At 40.7% G+C, this 23218-nt stretch overlaps 1 protein-coding gene across 3 annotated transcripts; it reads right to left on the bottom strand.

The window, feature by feature from the left end:
• Nucleotides 1-949: 949 nt before the first annotated feature.
• ube2t (ubiquitin-conjugating enzyme E2T (putative)) lies at nt 950-21057 on the bottom strand. Of its 3 annotated transcripts, XM_059950678.1 has the most exons (8): nt 20940-20997; nt 18249-18372; nt 14459-14528; nt 13107-13212; nt 11084-11182; nt 7949-8035; nt 1982-2062; nt 1069-1157 (listed from the first exon to the last, which is right to left on the bottom strand). In XM_059950678.1, exons 2-7 carry the CDS (start codon nt 18355-18357, stop codon nt 2009-2011), a joined length of 525 nt encoding a protein of 174 aa, XP_059806661.1. In that variant the 5' UTR covers nt 18358-18372; nt 20940-20997; the 3' UTR covers nt 1069-1157; nt 1982-2008. The 3 variants fall into 3 exon arrangements, with proteins under 3 accessions (XP_059806660.1, XP_059806659.1, XP_059806661.1); XM_059950677.1 differs by lacking the exon at nt 1982-2062 and having other exon boundaries at nt 950-1157; nt 20967-21057; XM_059950676.1 differs by lacking the exon at nt 1982-2062 and having other exon boundaries at nt 950-1157.
• Nucleotides 21058-23218: the final 2161 nt, after the last annotated feature.

The following is a 23218-nucleotide window of genomic DNA, read 5'->3' as shown; positions in this document are numbered from 1 at the left end:
AATGAACATGCTCCCCAAACTGCCCTTTCAAATCTCAACTAGTGATAAAGAAAATAGAATGAGCTAGCATCAAATTGAGTCCCAACACACAGAACAAAACCAAAGCACCATATGGAAAATCGCTTTTGCAGTATTGGTTCTGCAGGATAGTCAATAAGGAATGAAATTTTGTATCTTTTTTAAAAAGCAGTAGAATCTCCTTTGACAGATTTCAATGTTACTTAATGCACAGACTTTTATAAGTGTTGTTATGGATCTGATGAGACCAGAGATGTGATCTCTAAGCTTTGAGTTCATACATCTCTTAAAAACAAATTCCCAGTTTCAATTTTGAAATACTGGTATCTCAAATAATTTTCCCGATTGTTTGAAACATTGCCAAGAAAAAAAAAATACAATAGTTCTTAAAATTCATGGGTGCTTTGCAATGAGCACATAATTGTTATAAATGCTGAAAGTCAAACTTGAAAAAGGCACTGGACACTATTTCCTGTTCATTGTAGCCGTGTACTTCTTAAGATGGTATGCCAATGATGACATCATGCATGGATGACTATTTAATTAAGGGGTTAACTAGTATGCTGTAATCATGGGCATAAGCCCAAAAAGCTATGTTATCTGCCACGTGCCAAGAATAAGGTCACCACATTAGGTTGGTGAAGCAGTTGAAGCAGAAAGGAAAAGATTTAGTTGTCATACCTCACATAGATTAAAAAAAATACATAGCTAGGATCAAAAAGGAGGGTTTGCTGAAATAACACAAGCTGCTAAAGTCCAAATCATGGCTTGAAACATTAACCATCTCTTTACCTCCATTACACTTCTTGAACCACTGAGTTCCTCCAGATCATCTCCCCCCTCCAGATTCCAGGATCTGTGATCTGCACTCAGTACTGCTTCTGTTCAAGTTTTTCCCCAGGTGGTTTACTGATATAGCCAACAGTAAAGTTAAACATTTTATTGAAATAAAGTGGCAATTTGGCAAGACGATTATAAACATTAAAAAAATAACATTGAATATACAAATATTCCACTATTTACAAACAGAATTTTTTGGCATTTTCAGAATCACAGGCAGATCTTTTGCGTGGTATTGGTCTATCCTTTGTTACATCTGGTTCCACCTGGTTCAGATTCTCTTTGAGGTATGCAGGTATCTAAGGAAGAAATAAAACTTCATGTTGTTCATTGTCAAAAAATTGCCACTTACTGCTTATTTGGTAATATCACTTGACCAAGATGTCAAAACAGTACCGCTTGCCCACAACAGGAAAGATCAAAAATATATGTAATACTATTACAAGTACCTGGATTTGATTATCCCATATGTTACATTCTCAATTTGAGTAATTAAGAATGCCTTTTTCCACCACAATATCACCTGAATCAGCCTTGTCATAGTTAATCGTCTATTGAAACTCTCATTCGTATTTTTGACACCAGCATATTTGAGTTTTCCAACATTGGTAGTGGTCTTTCAGACTCTTCTGTATGTAAAATCAAAGGTCATTCAAAGCTATTAAACTAATACCTTAGTTTGTCAAGTCTATTTCATTCAATCTTGTGACTGCTGATTCTACACTGGCTCTCTATTTTTGATTGATTACATTCTAGAAGGACTTGGAGCACTTTTTCTCCTTTGCTGACAGTTATAATCAATGGAAGTTATTATTGCAGCAATAACTTATTCTTTTGCTCATCAGCTTGAACACTTTGCTGTAATGTTAAGAGCGCAAACTCAATTACCAGCTATAACTTCTAAACATGAAAGGACAATGAAATTAAAAAGATAAAAGACAAGGTAGTGTTGATCCAAAGCAAATACCAAGACAATGAAAATCATGTAAAAAGCTCTGGCACACTGGAACTTAAGCAATTTTGAATAATGCCCTAAACCTACAAATCCATTTCCCAAGTAACTACATCCTTCAAACATTTATTTTTCCAGCAAGCATCGATAACATTGAGATAAAGGCCATACCATATGTTGCAGTACTTCTTGTTCTTTTCACTGAAGATAGTTGTTTAAGCCCATGGCTGTGTATGTGGGTTTATTGTCCTGCTGCAGAGTGAAATTGGAACAGATCAGCCACCTCCCTGATGGTATTGCATGATGCACGAGAATTTGCTTGTACTTCTCAGCATTGATTCCATTAATTCTGACCAGATCACCAACTCCATTTGCAGAAATACAGCCCCAAATCTGAAGGAAACCTCTGCCATGTTTCACAGATGACTGTAAAAACTAATCCATGTAGCATTCACCAGGTCCTCTAGACATACTGCCTTCTGCATGAGCCAAAAATTTAAAATTTTGATGTATCATACCAGAGCATTTGCTGCCACTGTTCAGCACCCCAGTCTTTGCGTTTGTGCATAGGCGAGTCTGTTGGTTTTGCTTCCACTTCAGAGGAATGGCTTTCTGGTAGCAACTCTTCCACCAAGACCACTTCTGATAAGACTTCTCCGGACTGCAGAGGGGTATACTTGGGTTCCAGTGGTTTCTGTGAATTCGGAGCTGTCAGCAGTGCTGGACCTCTTGCAATACAAGTGACATCAGTTTGATGTATCTCTTGTCTGTTTCACTCAGCTTCTATGGCCAAACACTGCATTTCTGGTCTTTAGCCTTGCCCATTCCTTTGTGCTTCTTCAGAAGAGCTTGGACAGCACATTTTGAAATTCCCCTCTGCCAAGAAATTTTTGCTTGGGAGAGACCTTGCTGCTCACTCATGCCATGGTGAAAGAATTGATAATTTTAAGGTTAAGCTGTCACATCTGTCAAACCTTTATCTTTTAGTTTGGTTGTCCTTCACCCAGTTTTTTAAAAAATTTTTTTTATTAGTTTTTCAAAACATTTTACAAATTAAAAACCCCAAATCCCAATGAGGAACATTACAACAGTGCAAAATTAAGCATACAATAACAATATGCTACAAAGGAAGAGAATTTAGCAAAAAAAAAGCACCTGAATTAAAGACAAGTAAGCTTAGTGTCCTCCCCAAGCCCCACAACACAAGAAAAAACAACAGCAACTCCAGACCAACCACAACACAATATAGAGAGTATAAGTCAGGACAGCCAAACTCCCAGATTGTGAATACACTCAGCAACAGAGGGTAATAATGCCTTCTACCAGAAAAAAAAAGCTGAAAGCAAGGGACCGAAAAGAAAAAAAAAAACCCTAGTCAAGAGGAAGGTTATGAAAGTACTCGATAAAAGGTCCCCAGACCTTATGGAACTTTAGATCCGAATTGAGAACTGAATAATGAATTTTTTCGAGGTCCAAACAGGCCATGATGTCGTTAAGCCATTGAGCATGAGTGGGCGGGGCAACATCTCTCCATCTGAGGATGATCAAGCGTCTAGCCAGGAGAGAGGCAAAGGATAATATTCGGCATTTGGTCGGACCCAGACATAAATCTGGCTCGCCCCAAAAACCAAACAGAGCAATTAAGGGGTTTGGTTCTAGGTGCTGATTCAGAATACACGATAACGTAGTGAAGACATCTTTCCAGAATATCTCCAAGCTAGGACAGAACCAATACATATGGATGAGAGGGGCCACGCCCCTCTTGCATTTATCACAGAGCGGACTAATGCTAGGGTAGAATCGAGATAGTTTAGATTTAGACAAATGGGCTCTATGAACAATCTTAAACTGTAAAAGGCAGTGGCGAGCACAAAGGTTGAGTTAACCGATTTGAGAACTGAATCCCAGCTCTCCTCAGATAAGGAGATATTTAAATCCTGCTCCCAGGCCATTTTGATTTTATCCATGGGGGCCCGTCGTAAGGCTGCTAGTTTATCTCGGATGATTGATATTAAGCCTTTACCTAATGGATTCATGGAAAGAAATAGGTCCATAGCATTTTTCGCAGGCATTTCAGCAAAGTTAGGAATTAAAGGAGCAATAAAGTGTCGGATTTGGAGATGACTGAAAAAAATGAGCACTGGGCAGATTGAACTTAACAGAGAGCTGCTGAAAAGAAGCGAAGCGATTATCAATGAAAAGATCTTCAAAATGTCTAATGCCCTTCCTATACCAAACCTGGAATGCTGAATCGTATGTAGTAGGTAAAAAAAGGTGATTATGAGCAATAGGGCTGGAAACGGAAAACCCCTGGAAACCATAGCATTTCCTGATCTGAGCCCATATACGCAAAGTGTGTCTAACAAGAGGATTAGCTATTGATCTGGGCAGACTACTAGGGAGTGCAGAGCCAAGAAGTGCAGAGATAGATAATTCTTTAGTGGAGCTCAGCTCCATCGCCACCCAGTTAGGGCATTCGGGTTGGCCATGGAAGAAAGACCAGAAGGTAGCACAACGTATATTAGCTGCCCAATAATATAAACGAAAGTTAGGTAAAGCCATGCCACCCTCTTTTTTAGATTTTTGGAGATGGATTTTATTAATTCTAGAGCGCTTATTCTGCCACAGATATGACAAAATAATAGGGTCTAAGGAATCAAAAAAAGATTTAGGAATAAAAATTGGGATAGATTGAAATAGGTATAAAAATTTGGGGAGAACATACATTTTAACAACATTAATACAACCTACCAAAGACATAGATAGAGGTGACCATTGTACCAGACTCTGTTTTATAGCATATGAAAGATTGGCAAAGTTTTCATGAAAGAGATCTTTAAACTTCCTTGTGACTGTAACTCTAAGATAAGTAAATTGATTATGGACTACTTTAAAAGGGAGATCATGAAATGTTAGTTCTTGTGCTTCTTTATTAATTGGGAGAAGTTCACTCTTATGTAAATTAAGTTTATTGCCAGAGATCTGGCTAAACTGGTCAAGAAGTGAAAACATTAGAGGTAAGGATGTAGATGGATTTGAGAGAAAGAGTAATAAGTCATCAGCATAGAGAGAAACTTTATGCTCAACACCCCCTTTCCAAATCCCAGTCAATTCAGGGCAGTTTTGAAATGCTATCGCCAGAGGTTCCATAGCCAAATCAAAGAGAAAGGGACTTAAGGGGCATCCCTGGCGGGTGCCACGTTTGATATTCAATACTTGGGATTTCTGAAAATTGGTTAAAACAGAGGCAGTAGGACACAGGTACAGCAATTGGATCCAAGAGATGAAACTTTGGCCAAGGTCAAATTTTTCTAAAACTGCAAAAAGGTAGTTCCACTCTATACGATCAAATGCTTTCTCTGCATCGAGGGAAATAACATATTCAGGAATCCCAGTTGGAGGTGAGTATAAGATATTAAATAAACGCCGAATGTTAAAAAAAGGGAAACTGTTTTTAATAAAGCCTGCTTGGTCATCAGAGATAATGGAGGGAATGACGGTTTCTAATCTATGAGCCAAAACTTTAGCTAAGATCTTTACATCAACATTGAGCAGAGAGATCGGCCTATACGAGGAACACTCTGTTGGGTCTTTGCCCTTTTTTAAAAGAAGAATAATAGATGCCTCATTGAAAGAGGGTGGCAATTTGCCGTAATTAAATGAGTCAGATAATACTGAAAGTAACTGAGGAGAAAGAAGAGAAGAGAATGATTTATAAAATTCTACAGGGAATCCATCAGGTCCAGGAGATTTCCCTGAGGACATTGCAGAAATTGCAGTAGATATTTCTTCTAATGACATGGGCGCATTGAGTTTGGCTTTGAAATCAGATGAAAGTGAGGGGATATTCAGATTCTGTAAAAATTGATCAACAGAGATATTGTCATTCAGAGATTCAGAGGAATAAAGCCGAGAATAAAAATTTTTAAATGCGTCATTAATTTCTAAATGATCTGATGTAATGTCTCTGTTCTCCTTCCGGATCTTTGTAATATGTTGTTTGGCTTTGGAACGCCTCAGCTGATTGGCTAGGAATTTACCAGACTTATCCCCACAAATGTAAAAGCGACTCTTGCTTTCGAGAAGTTGGCGTTCGACAGGTTGAGTGGACAGAAGGTTAAATTTAGTTTGAAGTTCAACACGCTTCTTGTATAATTCAGGGTTCTTAGTTTGGGCATATATTTGATCCAATTCTTTAATCTGGTTAATGAGGTCTAATCGATCTGCACGGGATCTTCTGTTGAGATTTGCTGTGTAAGAGATTATTTGCCCCCTCAGATATGCTTTCATGGCATCCCAGACAATCTGGGATGGCACTTCAAGTGATGTATTTATGTTAAAATAAAAGGTTATCTGATCCTTAATAAATTTTTAAAAATCATCATTCGATAGTAAAGTAATCAAACCGCCAGTGTTTATTCCTCTGAGGGAGACCAGGCAAATTCAGAGAGAGAGTAATTGGGGCATGGTCAGAGATCAGTATACTCTGATAGTCACAAGAGTGGGCAAATGGAATAAGTTGGTTATCGAGTAAGAAATAATCAATTCTAGTGAAGGTATGGTGAACATGTGAGAAAAAAGAATAATCTCTCTCCGTAGGATGGAGGAAACGCCATATATCAGAGATACCATAATTAGAGAGAAACGATTGGATAGCTAAGGCAGATTTAGTAGGTGGTCTAGTAACAGAGGATGATCGATCCAAATTGGGATCTAACCAACAATTAAAGTCACCACCCAGTATAAGAGAGTATGAGTTTAAGTCTGGTAGTGAGGGAAAAAACCGTTCAAAAAAATTAACATCAAAGTTGGGGGCATACAGGTTTGCTAGTGCAACTTTAGTGTTATATAGTTTGCCAGAAACAATAAAACGTCCATTTATATCAGATATTTTATTATGGAGTTCAAAAGGAATATTTGAGTTAATAAGAATGGAGACTCCCCTAGCTTTAGCGGTAAAGGATAAATGAAAATGCTGACCCGCCCACTTTGACAAAAGCCGGGAGTTATCAGAGCAACGAATATGAGTTTCTTGAAGGAAAGCAATGTCAGCTTTGAGTTGTTTGATATGTGAGAATACCTTCCTCCTTTTAACAGGGTGATTCAATCCCTTTACATTCCAGCTCACGAATTTAAGTGCACTAGCCATTATCGATTACTAATGCATAAAAGGCAGAAGGCATATAAAAAGTCAAGCAGTACAATAGCAGTCTGGGAGCAGAAATGTAAACATAGATTCGTAAAATCAACACATATACATGTCCTGAACAATAAAGAGATATAATATATACAGTGAGTGATGTTGGAACTAGAAAACCTACCCCACCCACACAACCCAAAACTAGACGGCTACCAAAACAAGTAGCTCTACCAAAAAAATTAACCCAAATACAACTTCCAGATCTGTGTCATTAACAGCAGTTCCGTATAAATACTATAATAAATATTAACTAGTTTATGCACTAAAAAACATAACTACAGATTAGAACACCTTCTGCAGGAATATAAAACTTAATACAGAGAAAATCGGAAGAGGACCAAAACTAACCTGCCAGCGAAAAAATTATAGAAGAATAAAGTAAGAGAAAGGGAAAAAAGGGATAAAAAAGGAGAGGAAGGGGAAAATTATAAATTCCTTCACCCAGTTTGATTGCCTCTACACCCGTTTCCGTTTCAGTGAATCAGTTTAGTTCATTCTGCTCATTACGTCATTGATCATTAGCATCCATTTGTTAAATTTGTTTAATCATGCAGTGGACTATATACCTACAAGGTAATCAAGTTTTTATTTGATAAGTGGTTTATAATTGAATATGTTACTTTCTTCAATGAAATACAAATGTTTCTCTGTAACATTTAAATTTTTGGAAAATGTATGTTAGAAATTTAAAATTTGTTCTTTTCTACTGACACTAATGCAGAGGTCAAAAAATATCTAAAATAAAATTTATATAAAAATCCAGAGTGCCTAAGATTTTTGCACAGTACCGTACACTCCAACTCTTTACACCAAGTTACCAAATTCATGTTTGAAAAGAAAACAGAACATTTTAAAATGAGAGTTAACAACCAGCTACACAGCAGTATTGACACCCAAGTAATGGAAAATTATAATTCTCTACAAATGTTTAAACTCACCTTGTCCTTTGTTTGTGTTGCATGCTTTAATGTCCATTTTTTTGCATTTTCCAGAAAAGACTGCCTATTATATTTGAATTCAGATGACTAAAAACAAAATGTGGAAGTGCATTAGGTCATTTCAGGTTGCATTTTGTTCATGTAGTTTATACACTAAAATAGAGAAAATGTTTAATTATCAACTGGCTAGTGATATTCCTATCAGAAAGGCAAAAAGCACACTACACCAGAAAGACAAGGTAACCGTTTTAAAAATCAAACCAGAATTAGCAATCCCATATAGTTCACGTTATAAATGCAATCTTTGAACAATTATATTAATGGAGAGTTTTGGAAACAGTGAAAATGTTCCTATTGATACAAGAAAGAATTGCTCTATAATTTCCGATAACCGAAGATTCTAAAGATCTTGAAGTTAAAAATCCAAAAACATGAAGTCCTCCTGTATAGAAATAGATCACATCAGAAGGCAAAGGGAGAGAAAAACGTAAAAGACCATGAATCAAATCCAAGTGTTAATTAAAATTAGTATCATAATCGAGGTCCAAAAGAAATGTTAAAGAGTAAAATAAACTGATAAACTCGACAAAATTCAAATTAAGCAATATGTGATTATGGGGAAATTAATGCTCACAAATGTATTTGTTCAAACTTAATTGCATTTTTCATTAATGAAAATAAAATTGGAATTATCAAGGAAAATTATGGATGATTTATTTTGGATAATCAGTGCAAGACTGCAATGCATTTACTTTGCTCCACAAGGATCTGGGAGCCAGACTTTTAAGTTGGTGCAGCAGTAGATTGCAACACTAGAGGTCCTCTGTGAGCTATGAGGCACACATATTGCAACTTTAAACATTACTGCCAGTTTCTCCATATGAGCACTTTAAGATGAGAAGATTCAAGATTGTTTAAAGGAAAACAAAATAATTGTTACTCCAGATCCAGTACAATACAAAAAAACAAGACAAAGAATAATGAAAAATAAATACACAAGCTTATATACATAGATTGATAGGCACAGGAATATCTGTTCATAGGTGACAGACAGGAAATGATAAAGTCAGCTTAACTGCTCCATGCACAGCCATAATCAAACGGAGAGCATAATTGATGCCAAACAGGCTAATTCTGTTCCTAAGTTTTATATGGGAGAGTAGTGCTGAAGTTAAAGATTAGTCACAGTCTTACGCATTGGATGAGCAGGCACAGGGCAAAATGCCTCCAAATATCTTATGTATCTGACCTCTTGCTCCATTCATTATGTCATTCCACAGCACCGAGTCAAAGGGACAAAATTGTAAGCCAGGTAACATTACCATTTTGTATATTTTATAGGAATTTTATAACATTAGAAAAAATTAAGTTTCAGATTTTTCTGATCATAATGCAAATGATTGCATTAAAGACCCACAGATGTGCATTGATAATTGTGTTTCTTTCTCCATTTTTAATAACACTCTCTACCACTTCTGTTCCATTTCTTGAATACCATCTTTCATTCCCCTTCCTCACATTCGCAAGATTAGTATTTCACTTGGCCTTGTTTTCATTTTCACTTGGCACAACATCATTCTCTGTAATTCCATGATTTTTAATGTGATGCCACTAATAGACACATTTCCCCTTCATGACTCCCTTGTTCACTCTTCAGTCTCTTTCAATGACCACTCCTGCTTCTCACAGCATCTTTGTGCACAACCACACAAAATGCATTACCTATTCTTCTCCCTTCCCACCAGCTCAGATGCAAATACTCCCTCCAGATGAAGTAGCAATTTTCTTAATTTCTTCTAAATTACTTTATTTCTTTCAGTACTCACTGTGTGGTCTCCTAAAATACCCAACATACTGTAAATTAGGTGATTGCTTTGCAGAACACCTCTGTCCAATCCACACAGGTGACCAGGTTTCCAGTTTTGTCCCCCCTTAAATTCTCTATCTCGTTTCCAAACCAACTCCTATCTTTGACCTCTTACACTAATCTAATGAAGCCAAACCAAGCCTAAAGAGCAATCTTGCCTGAGACCAAGAGACATAGGAGCAGAATTAGGCCATTCAGCCAATTGAGTATAGTCCACTATTCCATCATGGCTGATTTATTATCCCTCTCATCCCCATTCTACTGCCATCTCCCAATAACCTTTGATGCCCTGATTAATCAAGAACTTACTAACCTCCACTTTAAATATAGCCATTTATTTGACCTCCACAGCCATCCACGGCAATGAGTTCCACAGACTCACCACATTCTGGCTGAAGAAATTCCTCATCTCTGTTCTAAAGGAACGTTCTTGCATTCCAAGGCTGTGTCCTATAGTTTCAGACGCCCCCCACTCAAGGAAATATCCTCTCCACATCCACTCTAAGCCTGATAATGTTCAATAGGTTCAATGATATAGCCACACCCCCACTGATTCTTCTAAACTCCAGCAAGTACAGATCTACAGTCATCAAACACCCCTCACATGTAAATCCTTTCAATCCTAGGATCATTCTCATGAACCTCCTCTGGAGCCTTTCCGATGCTAGCACATCTTTTCTTAGATAAAAGGCCCCAAACTGCTCAGTATGACCAGTACATTTCAGCCTTTGAGTTAGTTAATTTCAGTTAAAAAGATGGAAAGGCTGGTTATCAAAGTTTGATGGTTCTGATTAAACATCACAGGTTGTCTTTTTATTTCTCAAAGGAACTGCTTCTTAACTCACTGGATATTTCAAACATTCTTGTTTCAGAATTCTAGCAACTGTTTTGTTTCACATTTCAATTGCAGCACCTTTCCCCCTATTTTCTCTTCATTCACATCACTTCCAAAGACAGCGACTGTGATTAACAAGGTTTCAGCACTCAGACAAATCCATCATAACCAGCTCTCCGCCTTTTCCTTTGTTCTCTCCCCACAAAAATTGTGAAGAAATATTGAACAAATTCTGATGAAAGGTTCTTTAACTTTGTTTCTCTTTTTAGTTGCTGCCTGACCTGTTGAAGTTAGGATTACTATATATTTTTTAAACTCTCAATTTTCAGCATCTAGATTTTTTGTTAAATCAAGCAGTACATTCAGTAACACTCACTTTGAGATGAGTTCCATCAAGTATTGTATTCACAACTACCAATTTTAAAAAACTTACAATGTCAGCCATGAGAGGATCATCTGGATTAGGTTCAGACATCAATAAATGAATTGATGTCAACACAGTAGAGAGATTAAGAGATGGCCTCCAGGCTCCCTGCATAATAAAATTAACACACGTCAGCATTAAGTATTTACAAATTATGTTCATTTCATATGAGCACTTCACTCTTTTTGGAGTATGGAATTTAATTGTCTAGAAATGAATATTTTCTTATAATCATACATTTATAAACTGATCTGTACAATGATGAAATGTAGACAACATGCAATTAAAAACACTTCCACTTCCTCATCAAATACTGACATACCCACAGAACAGGTAAAAAGTCATATTTGATAAACTGATTGAAAGAACTCCATCAGTCAAAACAAACATAATACAGTTGTGTTGCCATTCAGCTTTCATTTACAACTTTATTTGTGAAGATTTAAAGAAATAAGTGATACCCACTAATGACAATGAATGAAATCCACAACAACTTGGAAATTAATTTCCACAATCAGACATTAGAACTTGCTGCTGCAATAAAAGATATATCTGCAATAGTACCTAAAAACACTTTGCTGAACATCATTAATTTAAGGCAAAGATACAATTTGTTTTCTGAACTTTGAAACTGAATACTATTCAAGCTCAATTATATTGAGGCTGTAGTTCTTTATTCTCCAAAGTTGGTAAATGACCTAATGGCAGAATTGCCATTTTTATGAGAGCCACTTGTAGTACTGACAGCAAGATTTGCTCCTTCCCTCACTATATGGAAGGCGCAGTACGGACTCAGATTAGATCCTGACTTCTGATGCCGTCAGTGGACACTCCCTGTCATCAGTTGGATTTCCTCTAACAAAATGTCACAATGACCGATACATAGTTGATTACTATGCATTTCCCTTGGTGTAGGTGGGGGATAAGATAATCCAGGTGGAACTGATCTCTGGGAGAGAAAAAAAATAAGTTACAACAGGGGAAATGGATTTGCTTTCAGAGCTCACACAGCACTGATGTGTTTTCCTTCTATAAGAAAGGAGTCTCAGCTCTATAAATCAGAGTTGACATTATAATTTACTCTTCGGTACGCACAGAGGAAGACCCTCACTAAAAAGCCAAACTGAATTTCATTAGATTTTTGCTCAAACTACAGAGCACGTGACAATTTTTCAGTTGCCAATGTTAAAAACTAATAATTTATATTGGGAAGGTATACACTTTTGTGGAGTCACCCAGGATTGAAAATGCCAAGCACAGCATAACAGAATATTCAAGCTGCTTTCAAAACGAAGAGTGTCATCTAATTACAGGATTGTATTATTCCTCAAGTCATTCCATATGTCCTGAAGACTTTTTTAAAGTTAGTATACAATCATGATAGCTGAGGATCTTCATTAGGTTCATATATAAACCCTAAATTCTTAGAAAGTAGATTGGTGCCCAATTTAGAATGCTGGAGGCAAAAGCAAAATGCAATATTCTAATAACTCATTTCATTTCTAAACCCCAAATACTATTTGGGGATTCAGGGAAAAGAAAACTTGAACAAATTATTTATTCTCGTATCATTGATACAATAAGCTCTCAATACCAAGTATCAAGATATGCAAGTATCAGAGTGAATATTCTTGATGTGACGCTAATCAAGCTCTAGCCACAGAGAAAAATAATGCCCATTAACGTTTGATGTTGTGACCACAACAGTTAAAAACAAATCACAAAATTGAGGAGTGCTATTTGAATCATTCAAAAAGGTATAGCTAGGTTGTTCCAAAAATATAGTAGCAGATCCAAGAAGTATTGTGTTAATTAACATTACTCCCAAAGCTAATGGAGAGAAAAATAATAGTTCTTAGATATAACGTAAGACAGTAACACTGTAGAGCATGGGCCCCCAACCTTTTTTATGCCATAGACAAATACCATTAAGCAAGTGGTCAATGGACACCAGGTTGGGAATCCCTGCTGTAGAGTCATTTTCAATCAAGATATCAATAGCATCTAAGTCTTGACAAATAACTCCGATTACCTTTGGGGGCAACTTCAAGATGTCCAAGCAGATCCTTCCCGCTGTGTCAATGTTGGGATGATATATTGGAGTAAGAAAACGTATTTTTGGAGGCTCAAATGGGTATCTTTAAAAAAAAAGCATTTAAAAAGATATTTTCAGCTTCCTGATTATTATCCAAATGGATGAGAAAGCATATTTTAAAGTGTGTATGCTTTAAACTAAACAAGCACCTCAGTCATATATTTACTTTCAATTCATTTGCAATCTCAAAAAAATAAGAACATGCTTTGCAGTGCCAGTGACCCAGGTACAATCCTGACTTCCAACATTGAGTGCAGTTTTCATGTTCTATCAAAGCTCCTGTTATGGGATTAGTGTACAAGTGCTTGATAAGTGGCACAGACATGTAGTTTAACAATACAGCAGTTGCTACACTCCATAATTCTGATCCATTGTTGATAAATTAAAGCTGTGCAGAGAATCAGTTTAACTAAGCAGCACAATTTCACTTAATCCTACCTACACCACTTTAAGCAAAGTATACCTACCAACAAGGATTACAAGAAAATTTTTGAAATAATGGCAGATCTACCCCCCAAGCAGTTAAATATAGAAGTACCTTAAATTCATATTTCAAAATAGAACAAATGGTTCCAAGTTTAGTTCTCCCTCAGTAAGCATATCACAGTGGAAAGACAAAATACATTTTCCTATACTTATAGCTTTCATGTTCATAGACCAGTTTAAAAAAATGCTGCAGATATTTAAGATGGACACAACTCAAACACAGCTGTGCTTACTTATCCAAACAGTAGAATGTAGAACAGCACAGGTACAGGGGCTTCAGCCCACTAAGTCTGCACCAAACATGATACTGAAGTAAATCTTTTGCTTGTGGATGATCCATATATTTCCTGCATACTCTTGTGTCCATCTAACAACCTCTTAAACTGTCATATGCGCTTCTACTGCAACGTTAGGCAGCCTGTTCCAGACACACTATATTTAAAAAAAAGGAAAAAATTGTCTTGCAACTCTCCTTTAAGCATGTCTCCTCTCAAATTAAATATATGTCCTCTAGTACTTGACATTTCTACTCTGGGAAAAAGATTCTGACCATCTACTCCAGCTTTGCTTCTCATAATTTTAAATCTCTATCAGATCTCTCCTTAGTCTCTGAGAAAACAGCATAAGCTTTCTCCAACCTCTACTTATACCTCATACCCTCTAATCCTGGCAAACATCTGTACTGTTTCCAAAGCCTCCACACCCTTCCTGTAATGGAGTGACCAGAACATGCAGGAGTGTTACTCTGTGCAAAGGAACACAAGGGCAAGGGAAATCAAAAATGATATTAAAGCTAATTTTACCTTTCAGGAACAATAATTTCAAGATTAAATATTCCCCCTTCATATGGTGAATCAGCACTTCCCAAAATTTCTAGAAAGAATAAAATAGGATTTATAATCATAAAAGCTGTCAGATTTAATTCTGTAAAAAAATGATTAGTTTTGACAGCTCAGATTAAAAATAAACTGAGGGCCCATAGTTAAAACTATGACAGACCATACATTTTGAATCAGAATCACTTTATTGCCAATATGTGACGCATACCAGGATTGATTGTAATTCAGTGCCAAGCATGAAACACGGGGCAATACCACAAAAGATAGTGAAAACAGTCGTGAGCTATCAACAATTAGCAGAATGGGCACACCTGCAAACGTCAATAGTCAAACTTAAATAAATATGAACACATACCAGTAACCAGACTCAATGATCAACAGAACAAGGAGACCAGGAAACACTATTTAACAGATGTGCAGGGACAGTTATGGCATTGCACCCGAGTGAGTTTCGTTGAGAAGCCAGATAGCTACAGGGAAAAGCTTCAGAAATTATGTTTAGTCCTGGTGGTAATGGATTTGTAGTGTCTCCCTGATAAAAATTTGGTGAAAATGTGACTGTTACAGTGGATGGAATCAGCAGTAATTTTTTCAGCTCTTTCCTTCACTCTGGTGATGAACAACTCCTTTAATGTTGGTAGCTGACAGCCAATGATCTTTTCCACTGAGTGGACCATTCAATGCAACTTGGACTTGGAGGGAGAGGAGGTGGCAGGAAACCAAGAGTCTTAACACTCTCAATGTTGGCCGAGTAAAAAATCATCAGGATATGCTGAGATGTTATGTTTCCAAAGCTGGTGTAGGAAAAATCTCTGTTGGGCTTCACCAATGATGAGTACAACATGCTTGTTCCACTTCAACGCATTGATAATGATAGCTCCAGGAATTTGAATGACTCAACCACAGACACAGCCTGACTCTTAATTTACAAGGGGTGGGGGAGAAGAGAGGGTGGGCAGGTACAGAGTAGTTAACATTAGTCAATCCTCATTTCCACAGTTTTGATAGCATTAAGCTCTACATTGTTATGAGCGCATATTGTTGCAAGATGGGCTACCTCTCTTTGATAACAAGTCACATTATTATTGGAGATGAAACCAACTAGTCATGTCATTTTTATGACTATCTGTGGAGGTAGTCATTTGTATAAAGTGAGAATGGAAGGGGTGAAAGAACACATCCCTAGGGAGAGCTTATAGACACTGGATCGGACAAGGAATCCAACCACACATATTGCTTCCTTCCTGTCAGGAAGTTCACAGTCCACTGACAGATAATATAGGGTACAGGTAGCTGGGTTAGCTTGCTGTGGAGTAACTAAGGAACAGTAGTGCTGAAGGCAGAGCTAAAGACCACAAGGATCCTCACATTGCTCAGACACGAGGAAATCTGCATATTCTGGAAATTCAAGCAACACACACAAAATGCTGGTGGGACACAGACCAGGCAGCATCTATAGGAAGAAGTACAGCCAACGTTTCGGGCCGAGACCCTTCGTCAGAACTAACTGAAAGAAGAGATAGAGATTTGAAAGTGGGAGAGAGAGGGGGAGATCTGAAGGATAGAAGACAGGAGAGGGAGGGATGAAGCTAAGAGCTGGAAAGTTGATTATAGGAAGAAGTAGGTGTACCGTTGAACACCTACACTCTGTCCGCCAGAGAAAGCAGGATCTCCCGGTAGGCCACACATTTTAATTCCACGTCCCATTCCCATTCTGATATGTCAATCCATGGCCTCCTCTACTGTCAAGATGAAGCCACACTCAGGTTGGAGGAACAACACATTATATTCCATCTGGGTAGCCTCCAACCTGATGGCATGAACATTGATTTCTCCAACTTCCATTAATACCCCTCCTCCCCTTCTTACCCCATCCCTTATTTTCTCCTCTCTCTGCCCCTCTCACAATCACTCCTTGCCTGTTCTCCATCTCCCTCTGGTGCTCCCCTCCCCGTTTCTTTCTCCCTAGGCCTCCAGTCCCATGATCCTCTCCCTTCTCCAGCTGTGTATCCCTTTTGCCAATCAACTTTCCAGCTCTTAGCTTTATCCTTCCGCCTCGTCTTCTCCCATCATTTCACATCTTCCCCACCCCCCCCAAAATCTCTTCGTTCAGTTAGTCCTGACAAAACGTCGACTGTACTTCTTCCTATAGATGCTGCCTGGCCTGCTGCGTTCCACCAGCATTTTGTGTGTGTTCCTCGCATTGCTGTTGGGAGGAGTCCAAATGGTGCAGAATGTAATGAAGGCACAAATTAGCTAAATCCACTGATTTGCTCTATAACCAAACTGTAGCAGGTCAAGAAGAGGATCAGTAATGGACTTGAGATAGGTCAACATCAGACATTCAAAGGTTTTCATAGCTACTGAAATCAGAGTGACCAGCCTATAATCATTAAGTCCAGTGATCTTGTCTTTCTTGGGAACTAGAATGATTATAGCAACTTTAAAGCAATCCAAAACCCTGCATAATTACAGGGAGGTGTTAAATATCTCAATGAAGACAAGTGCTAGCTGATCCTCAGTGCCTTTAGGGTACCAGGTGGGACCATTAGGGCCTACAGCAGCTTTCCTAATGCTGTTTTCCAAATCATCTGTGAACATCTTCTTGCTTCACAGGAAGTATAGGGTGGCATGGAGGGAGAGGGCAAGAGGGGGAGGATGCTTAAGGTGGTGAACGGGGTTGGGGTGAAGGAGACGTTGGAGTGGCTGTGAAGGGGGGGGCGTGGGTTAGATCAGACAGTGATAAGAGATAGATGTTGATTGTCCATATCAAACCAGCAATAAAACTAACTGGCCAAGGTAGGGAGTGCAGGAGATGTGGCAGCACTTTTGAAGTTGGTAAGACTTTGCAGGGAACTCCAGACTGCCTGCCTATTGTTGCTGAAGTCTCCCTCTAGCTGATCTATGCAAGTGCGAACTGCCATTTTGCAGAGCTATATTCCTGTTTCCAGACCTATAGGCATGATCCTATGCAGAGTCATCAACTCCTCATTGAATCAAGGCTTGTCATTGTTATATCTCAATGATGTTTTTAAGACATGCGTCTTCAAAGGTTATGTAAAATGTTACAATATCAGTATATTCATCTATATTACTACAGCAACCTTCCAATCTGTGGAGCCCAACCAGTCTGTCAGCCTTCCAACAGCCTCAGGAGTCCATCACCATCTCATGGTTGTGGTTGATTTAGATTGTTCCAGTTTTCATTTAAAGCTGTGAACAAGCCCGATCATGGCATGGTCAGAGGTGCCAATCACTGCCCACCAGGAAAATGGCAGAATTCCTCTTTAATGTTGGTATAGAAGTAGTCCGAAGTTCCATCCTCAAGTCAGGTAGCTAATCATCTGGTGGTACTTTGAGCAGATGATGTTTCATATGACAATGTTTAAAATTCCCCATAATGAAAATGACAGTATTGGGAAATTTATTTTGCAAATCACAAATGATATCAGCAAACAGCCAGACTGAACTTTCGCAAGAGGGGAATGCAAATACCATCCAGAATAACAGACTGAAATTTCCTGGATAGGTAGAATAATTTACAATGAAAGAAAAGAATCTCTAAGTCACCAGAGGAAAAAAAATGATAGACACATCCCTGCACTGTTATTTATAAGCACGCACAAGACACCGCCACGTGACCTGCTACATAGTGCACCATCAGCATCCATTCTAACATTTGAACAAAGTTGTCTGTTATGTCAGAGTTAAGCCACGTTTCAAGTTTGAACTTGTGCAAGTAATTAAAACATACGTGCTTGTAATTCATCCATTTGATCACATTTCTGCCAGCAAGAAATACCAGGTGGAGGCTGGTTCGCCAGCAACTGCAGTTCTTTTTTTAACCTCGAAACTCTTTGCATTGTCTTCTAGTTTATCTAAAGTACACAAAAAACAGAAGAAATTGCATAATTTAGCAACTTTAACAAGTAAAACAATCCAAGCTGACTTGCAGAAACATTGACAAAATTTGGGACTGAAAAATATTTTAGATATGGAATCAAGATCTTGGTCAAGTGGGTACTCACAAAAAGAAAATGTATCACCTCACTGGACCTGTCATTTAATGTGAACAAGAGATGGTTGTTGACTTCAGGAGGGCATGGAGCGACCTGCTGAACATTGTTGGCTCCTCAGTAGAGATCGTTAAGAGCACCAAATTTCTTGGTGTAAACCTGGCGGAGAATCTCACCTGGTCCCTCAACACCATCTCCGTACCAAAGAAAGCCCAGCAGCATCTCTACTTTCTGGAAAGGCTGAGGAAAGTCCATCTCCTACCCTCCATCCTCATCACATTTTACAGGGGTTGTATTGAGAGCATCCTGAGCAGCTGCATCACTGCCTGGTTCGGAAATTGCACCATCACGGATTGCAAGACCCTGCAGCAGATAGTGAGGTCAGCTGAGATCATTGGGGTCTCTCTTCCTGCCATCACGGACATTTACACTACATGCTACATCCACAAAGTAAACAGCATTATGAAGGACCCCATGCACCCCTCATTCAATCTCTTCTCCCTCCTGCCATCTGGGTAAAGGCCCCGAAGCATTCGGGCTCTCACGGCCAGACTATGTAATAGTTTCTTCCCCCAAGCTATCAGACTCCTCAATACCCAAAGCCTGGACTGACACCTTGCCCTACTGTCCTGTTTAAAATTTATTGTAAATGCCTGCACTTTATGCAGTCCTGTGTAGGTCTGTAGTCTAGTATAGCTTTCTCTGTTTTTTTTTTATTACGTAGTTCAATCTAGTTTTTTGTATTGTGTCATGTAACACCATGGTCCTGAAAAACATTGTCTTATTTTTACTATGCACTGTACCAGCAGTTATGGCCAAAATGACGATAAAAGTGACTTGACTTGAAAAGTGATTTGTATCACCGACACTGATAACAGGATTTGGAGGCGACGCAGCTGAACTCAGAGCTGTTAATTTGAAGGATAATTAAAGGGCCTTAATTGGAGATACTTAGATTCCTCAAAGGGCCAAGCTGCTGCGGGAGAGACATGCAAAGTTTACAGGTTCCTGGCAGAAGTAGCAGTAATTGAGTCATATAACACGGAAACAGGTCATTTCGCCCAACTCAAGCAAGCCAACCAAAATCTCCGTCTAAGCTAGTCCTGTTTACCATTATCTGTCCAAGCCTTTCCAATCCACATGCCTGTTCGTCTTTTAAATGCTGCAAAGGCAATTTTTCTGGCAGAGCTATGTCTTCCAACACAACTTCCTTTATTGAAAGCAGAACTTTCAACTAAACAGTAGTGACCAGCGCAGAAGTATACCCTCTTGCCCAGATACACAACAATGCCTACCCCTCCCATGAAATAAAACAACCCGAATTTGACAATCTACAAGTATAAAGTTACACAGTGAGTTTACATTGCATGTGGTATCTGAGGAGTGAAATGGATGGACAACGTTTGCCGGCCATAACAATTACTCTGAACCAACTCTCGCAGTCCGGCATCGCCGGACAGGACCCTCACCGAGTCCGGACCCCCTCCCCAGCTCGGAAGCGCTGACAGGACCCTCACCGAGTCCGGGCCCCCTCCCCAGCTCGGAAGCGCTGACAGGACCCTCACCGAGTCCGGGCCCCCTCCCCAGCTCGGAAGCGCTGACAGGACCCTCACCGAGTCCGGACCCCCTCCCCAGCTCGGAAGCGCTGACAGGACCCTCACCGAGTCCGGGCCCCCTCCCCAGCTCGGAAGCGCTGACAGGACCCTCACCGAGTCCGGGCCCCCTCCCCAGCTCGGAAGCGCTGACAGGACCCTCACCGAGTCCGGGCCCCCTCCCCAGCTCGGAAGCGCTGACAGGACCCTCACCGAGTCCGGGCCCCCTCCCCAGCTCGGAAGCGCTGACAGGACCCTCACCGAGTCCGGGCCCCCTCCCCAGCTCGGAAGCGCTGACAGGACCCTCACCGAGTCCGGGCCCCCTCCCCAGCTCGGAAGCGCTGACAGGACCCTCACCGAGTCCGGGCCCCCTCCCCAGCTCGGAAGCGCTGACAGGACCCTCACCGAGTCCGGGCCCCCTCCCCAGCTCGGAAGCGCTGACAGGACCCTCACCGAGTCCGGGCCCCCTCCCCAGCTCGGAAGCGCTGACAGGACCCTCACCGAGTCCGGGCCCCCTCCCCAGCTCGGAAGCGCTGACAGGACCCTCACCGAGTCCGGGCCCCCTCCCCAGCTCGGAAGCGCTGACAGGACCCTCACCGAGTCCGGGCCCCCTCCCCAGCTCGGAAGCGCTGACAGGACCCTCACCGAGTCCGGGCCCCCTCCCCAGCTCGGAAGCGCTGACAGGACCCTCACCGAGTCCGGGCCCCCTCCCCAGCTCGGAAGCGCTGACAGGACCCTCACCGAGTCCGGGCCCCCTCCCCAGCTCGGAAGCGCTGACAGGACCCTCACCGAGTCCGGGCCCCCTCCCCAGCTCGGAAGCGCTGACAGGATCCTCACCGAGTCCGGAAGCCCTCGCTCGCTTACCCGGGCTTCTCGGCCGGCAGCCACTTCCCGCGTCCGCTCGTTTCAAACCAGCCGCGAGCTCCGCCTCCTGCAACGGCTGCTTCCGGTTCCGGTCCCTGCCAGGCAAAACCCGGCGCGGATCGGGTGTGGCGGGACCGGAGCCTGTCGGCGCTTCACTCCGAAAGAACGCCTGGCCAACCGTAAAGCCCGGAAATACGGAAGGGACTGGTTTATAAAATACTGTGACTTTTGCGACCTCATACCTTCCCAGAATGTACTCCAGCCACCAGGTTTTCGTTGATTCACGTAACATTTCTTTATCCCCTTGAAGACCCTTCACATCCCCCTCCCTACTCAAATGTCCACCTAGTTAAGATCATTGGTAATATGACAATTCGTTCTCCTCAGCTAAATTGTAAATATTGGGGACTCAACTACCCATAGCCTCCTGTGCAGTGGCCCCTCCATACCAGACAGTGATGCAGTCTCCTAGAACTCCTAATGAAATGTAAAAGCTGTCAAGCCTTCTTTGTAATTGCATCAATACGTCGGACCCAGGACAGATCTTCAGAACTGTCGACAACCAAGAACATGAGAGTGCTGGCCATTTCCACTGCTGATCCCCGATAAGCAGTATGTGTGTTTGTAACATAGCACATACAATCACAAAATAATATGAGCACAAGTCCCCGAGTGGCATGGCCTGGAGATTGTTGGTGCATGGGATGTTGTCCTGGAGCCATGCTTGTGCATGAACAAGTCTGCAGCAGCTCCCCACCTCACGCTGGTTCAGCCACAAGAAACCCAGCTTGTCTTCCAGGGAGCGAATACTGGGAGAGCAGTACCGATGGAGGGGCCAGCCCCCAACCGGGCAAGGACTCTAGCTCACCCGCCATGCCTCTGGTCCCTCCCACATCATCTCTGGCACCTCTTCCCCTGGGTGGCTGTAACAGGGGACTGCCTGGTCCACACAACAACTGAGGCCACACTGCTCCCCTGCCGTCAGTCTCACCAATGAGCCAGTGAATTGGACTTGCAGTATTTTATATTACCATTGTCCAACCGGGTCATGTGATTGCAAAAAAAAACATTTAAAACACATTTTGCACCAGGAGAGGCCACTGCAACCATGCATGCCGCCATCTTAGCGATGGGGGGGCGGGGGGGAAAGAAGAATTTTCAAAGTAACTTACCTCCAATTTCATGATCTAACCTGCTGACCAATCTCTAACATGAGATCTTGCCAAAAACCACCTGAAATCCAAATATACCACAACCAATCATTCCTCCTTGCCTATTCTTCTCATCACATCCTCAACTTGAACTTCAGCCAATCTAACATGATCCTTCAGTGTTCACAATGTGCTCTTCTCTAAATCAATCTCTGCAGATGATCTTCACTTTATTTTTTTTTAAAGGGGAATTCTCCACCATAATTCCACTATGATGTATCGGTTTATAGTCACTTCCAGTGTTGTATTGGGCTGGGGGCTGGCCACTCCTGTCAGTTCAGCTTCTCTGGTGTTTGGTCAGTGCTTCCCTCCAGTGTTTAATCAGTGGTAAAACAAGCTGGACAAGGACAATACAGTCTACAATCAATCTAGTCATGCCACTGAAGCACTGGTGTGCAGGTATATAATTTTTTCTTTGTAACTGTATGTTTTTTTGCAATCATAATTATTTGTGCTATGTGCTCTGTTCAGTGTGATGTGTGCTGTTGGCAATGTGTTTTGCACCTTGGTCCCGGAAGAACACTATTTTGATTGGCTATATTCATCCTAATTAAACTTGAACTTGAACTTAATTCATCTATCTGTGATATTGGCTCAAATTTTCTCCTCAGTTAGCACACCCGCGCCTGCTATTTGCAACTTCTTTATCACCTGATAAGTCTGCCCGATTGACACCCCATCCTGATGCTCACCCTAGCCCAAACTATCACAGATCTTCCCTTTATCCTACCCATCTTTCTGTCCACCATGCCTGCAACTTAAAGTCAACATTTTATCTCTCTGTCCCAGTTTTGACAAAAGGCCTGTTGCTTTTTTTAAAGCACACTGCCTGATCTATTAAATAATTCTACCATTTTTGTTTCAGATTTCCTGCATCTGCCCCTTTCTCTGTCTTTCACTCTCCCAACATCAGGGATGAAGCAACCTTGAGTATGAGCTGTCAATATTCATTGATGTTAGGAAGAATGGGGGGAGGGGGGAGTCTAATTGAAACTTTGATGATGCCCTGGGAAATTGGCAGGGTGGATGCTAAGAGGGTTT

The sequence above is a fragment of the Hypanus sabinus genome, chromosome 25 (assembly GCF_030144855.1).
Source record: "Hypanus sabinus isolate sHypSab1 chromosome 25, sHypSab1.hap1, whole genome shotgun sequence".
Classification (NCBI taxonomy): Eukaryota; Metazoa; Chordata; class Chondrichthyes; order Myliobatiformes; family Dasyatidae; genus Hypanus; species Hypanus sabinus.
Note: the sequence above shows the minus strand (reverse complement) of the source record. Positions and strands in the feature narration are given on the sequence as shown.

What these genes read in the sequence shown, in the direction of transcription:
- ube2t (XM_059950677.1), bottom strand. Translation starts at nt 18,357, where the DNA reads ATGCAAAGAGTTTCGAGGTTAAAAAAAGAACTGCAGTTGCTGGCGAAC. An exon ending in AATGGATGAATTACAAGCAC is followed by an intron (nt 14,529 to 18,248) that starts GTATGTTTTAAT and finishes TATTCTTTCTAG; the next exon opens with AAATTTTGGGAAGTGCTGAT. An exon ending in TCTTGAAGTTGCCCCCAAAG is followed by an intron (nt 11,183 to 13,106) that starts GTAATCGGAGTT and finishes TTTATTATGCAG; the next exon opens with GGAGCCTGGAGGCCATCTCT.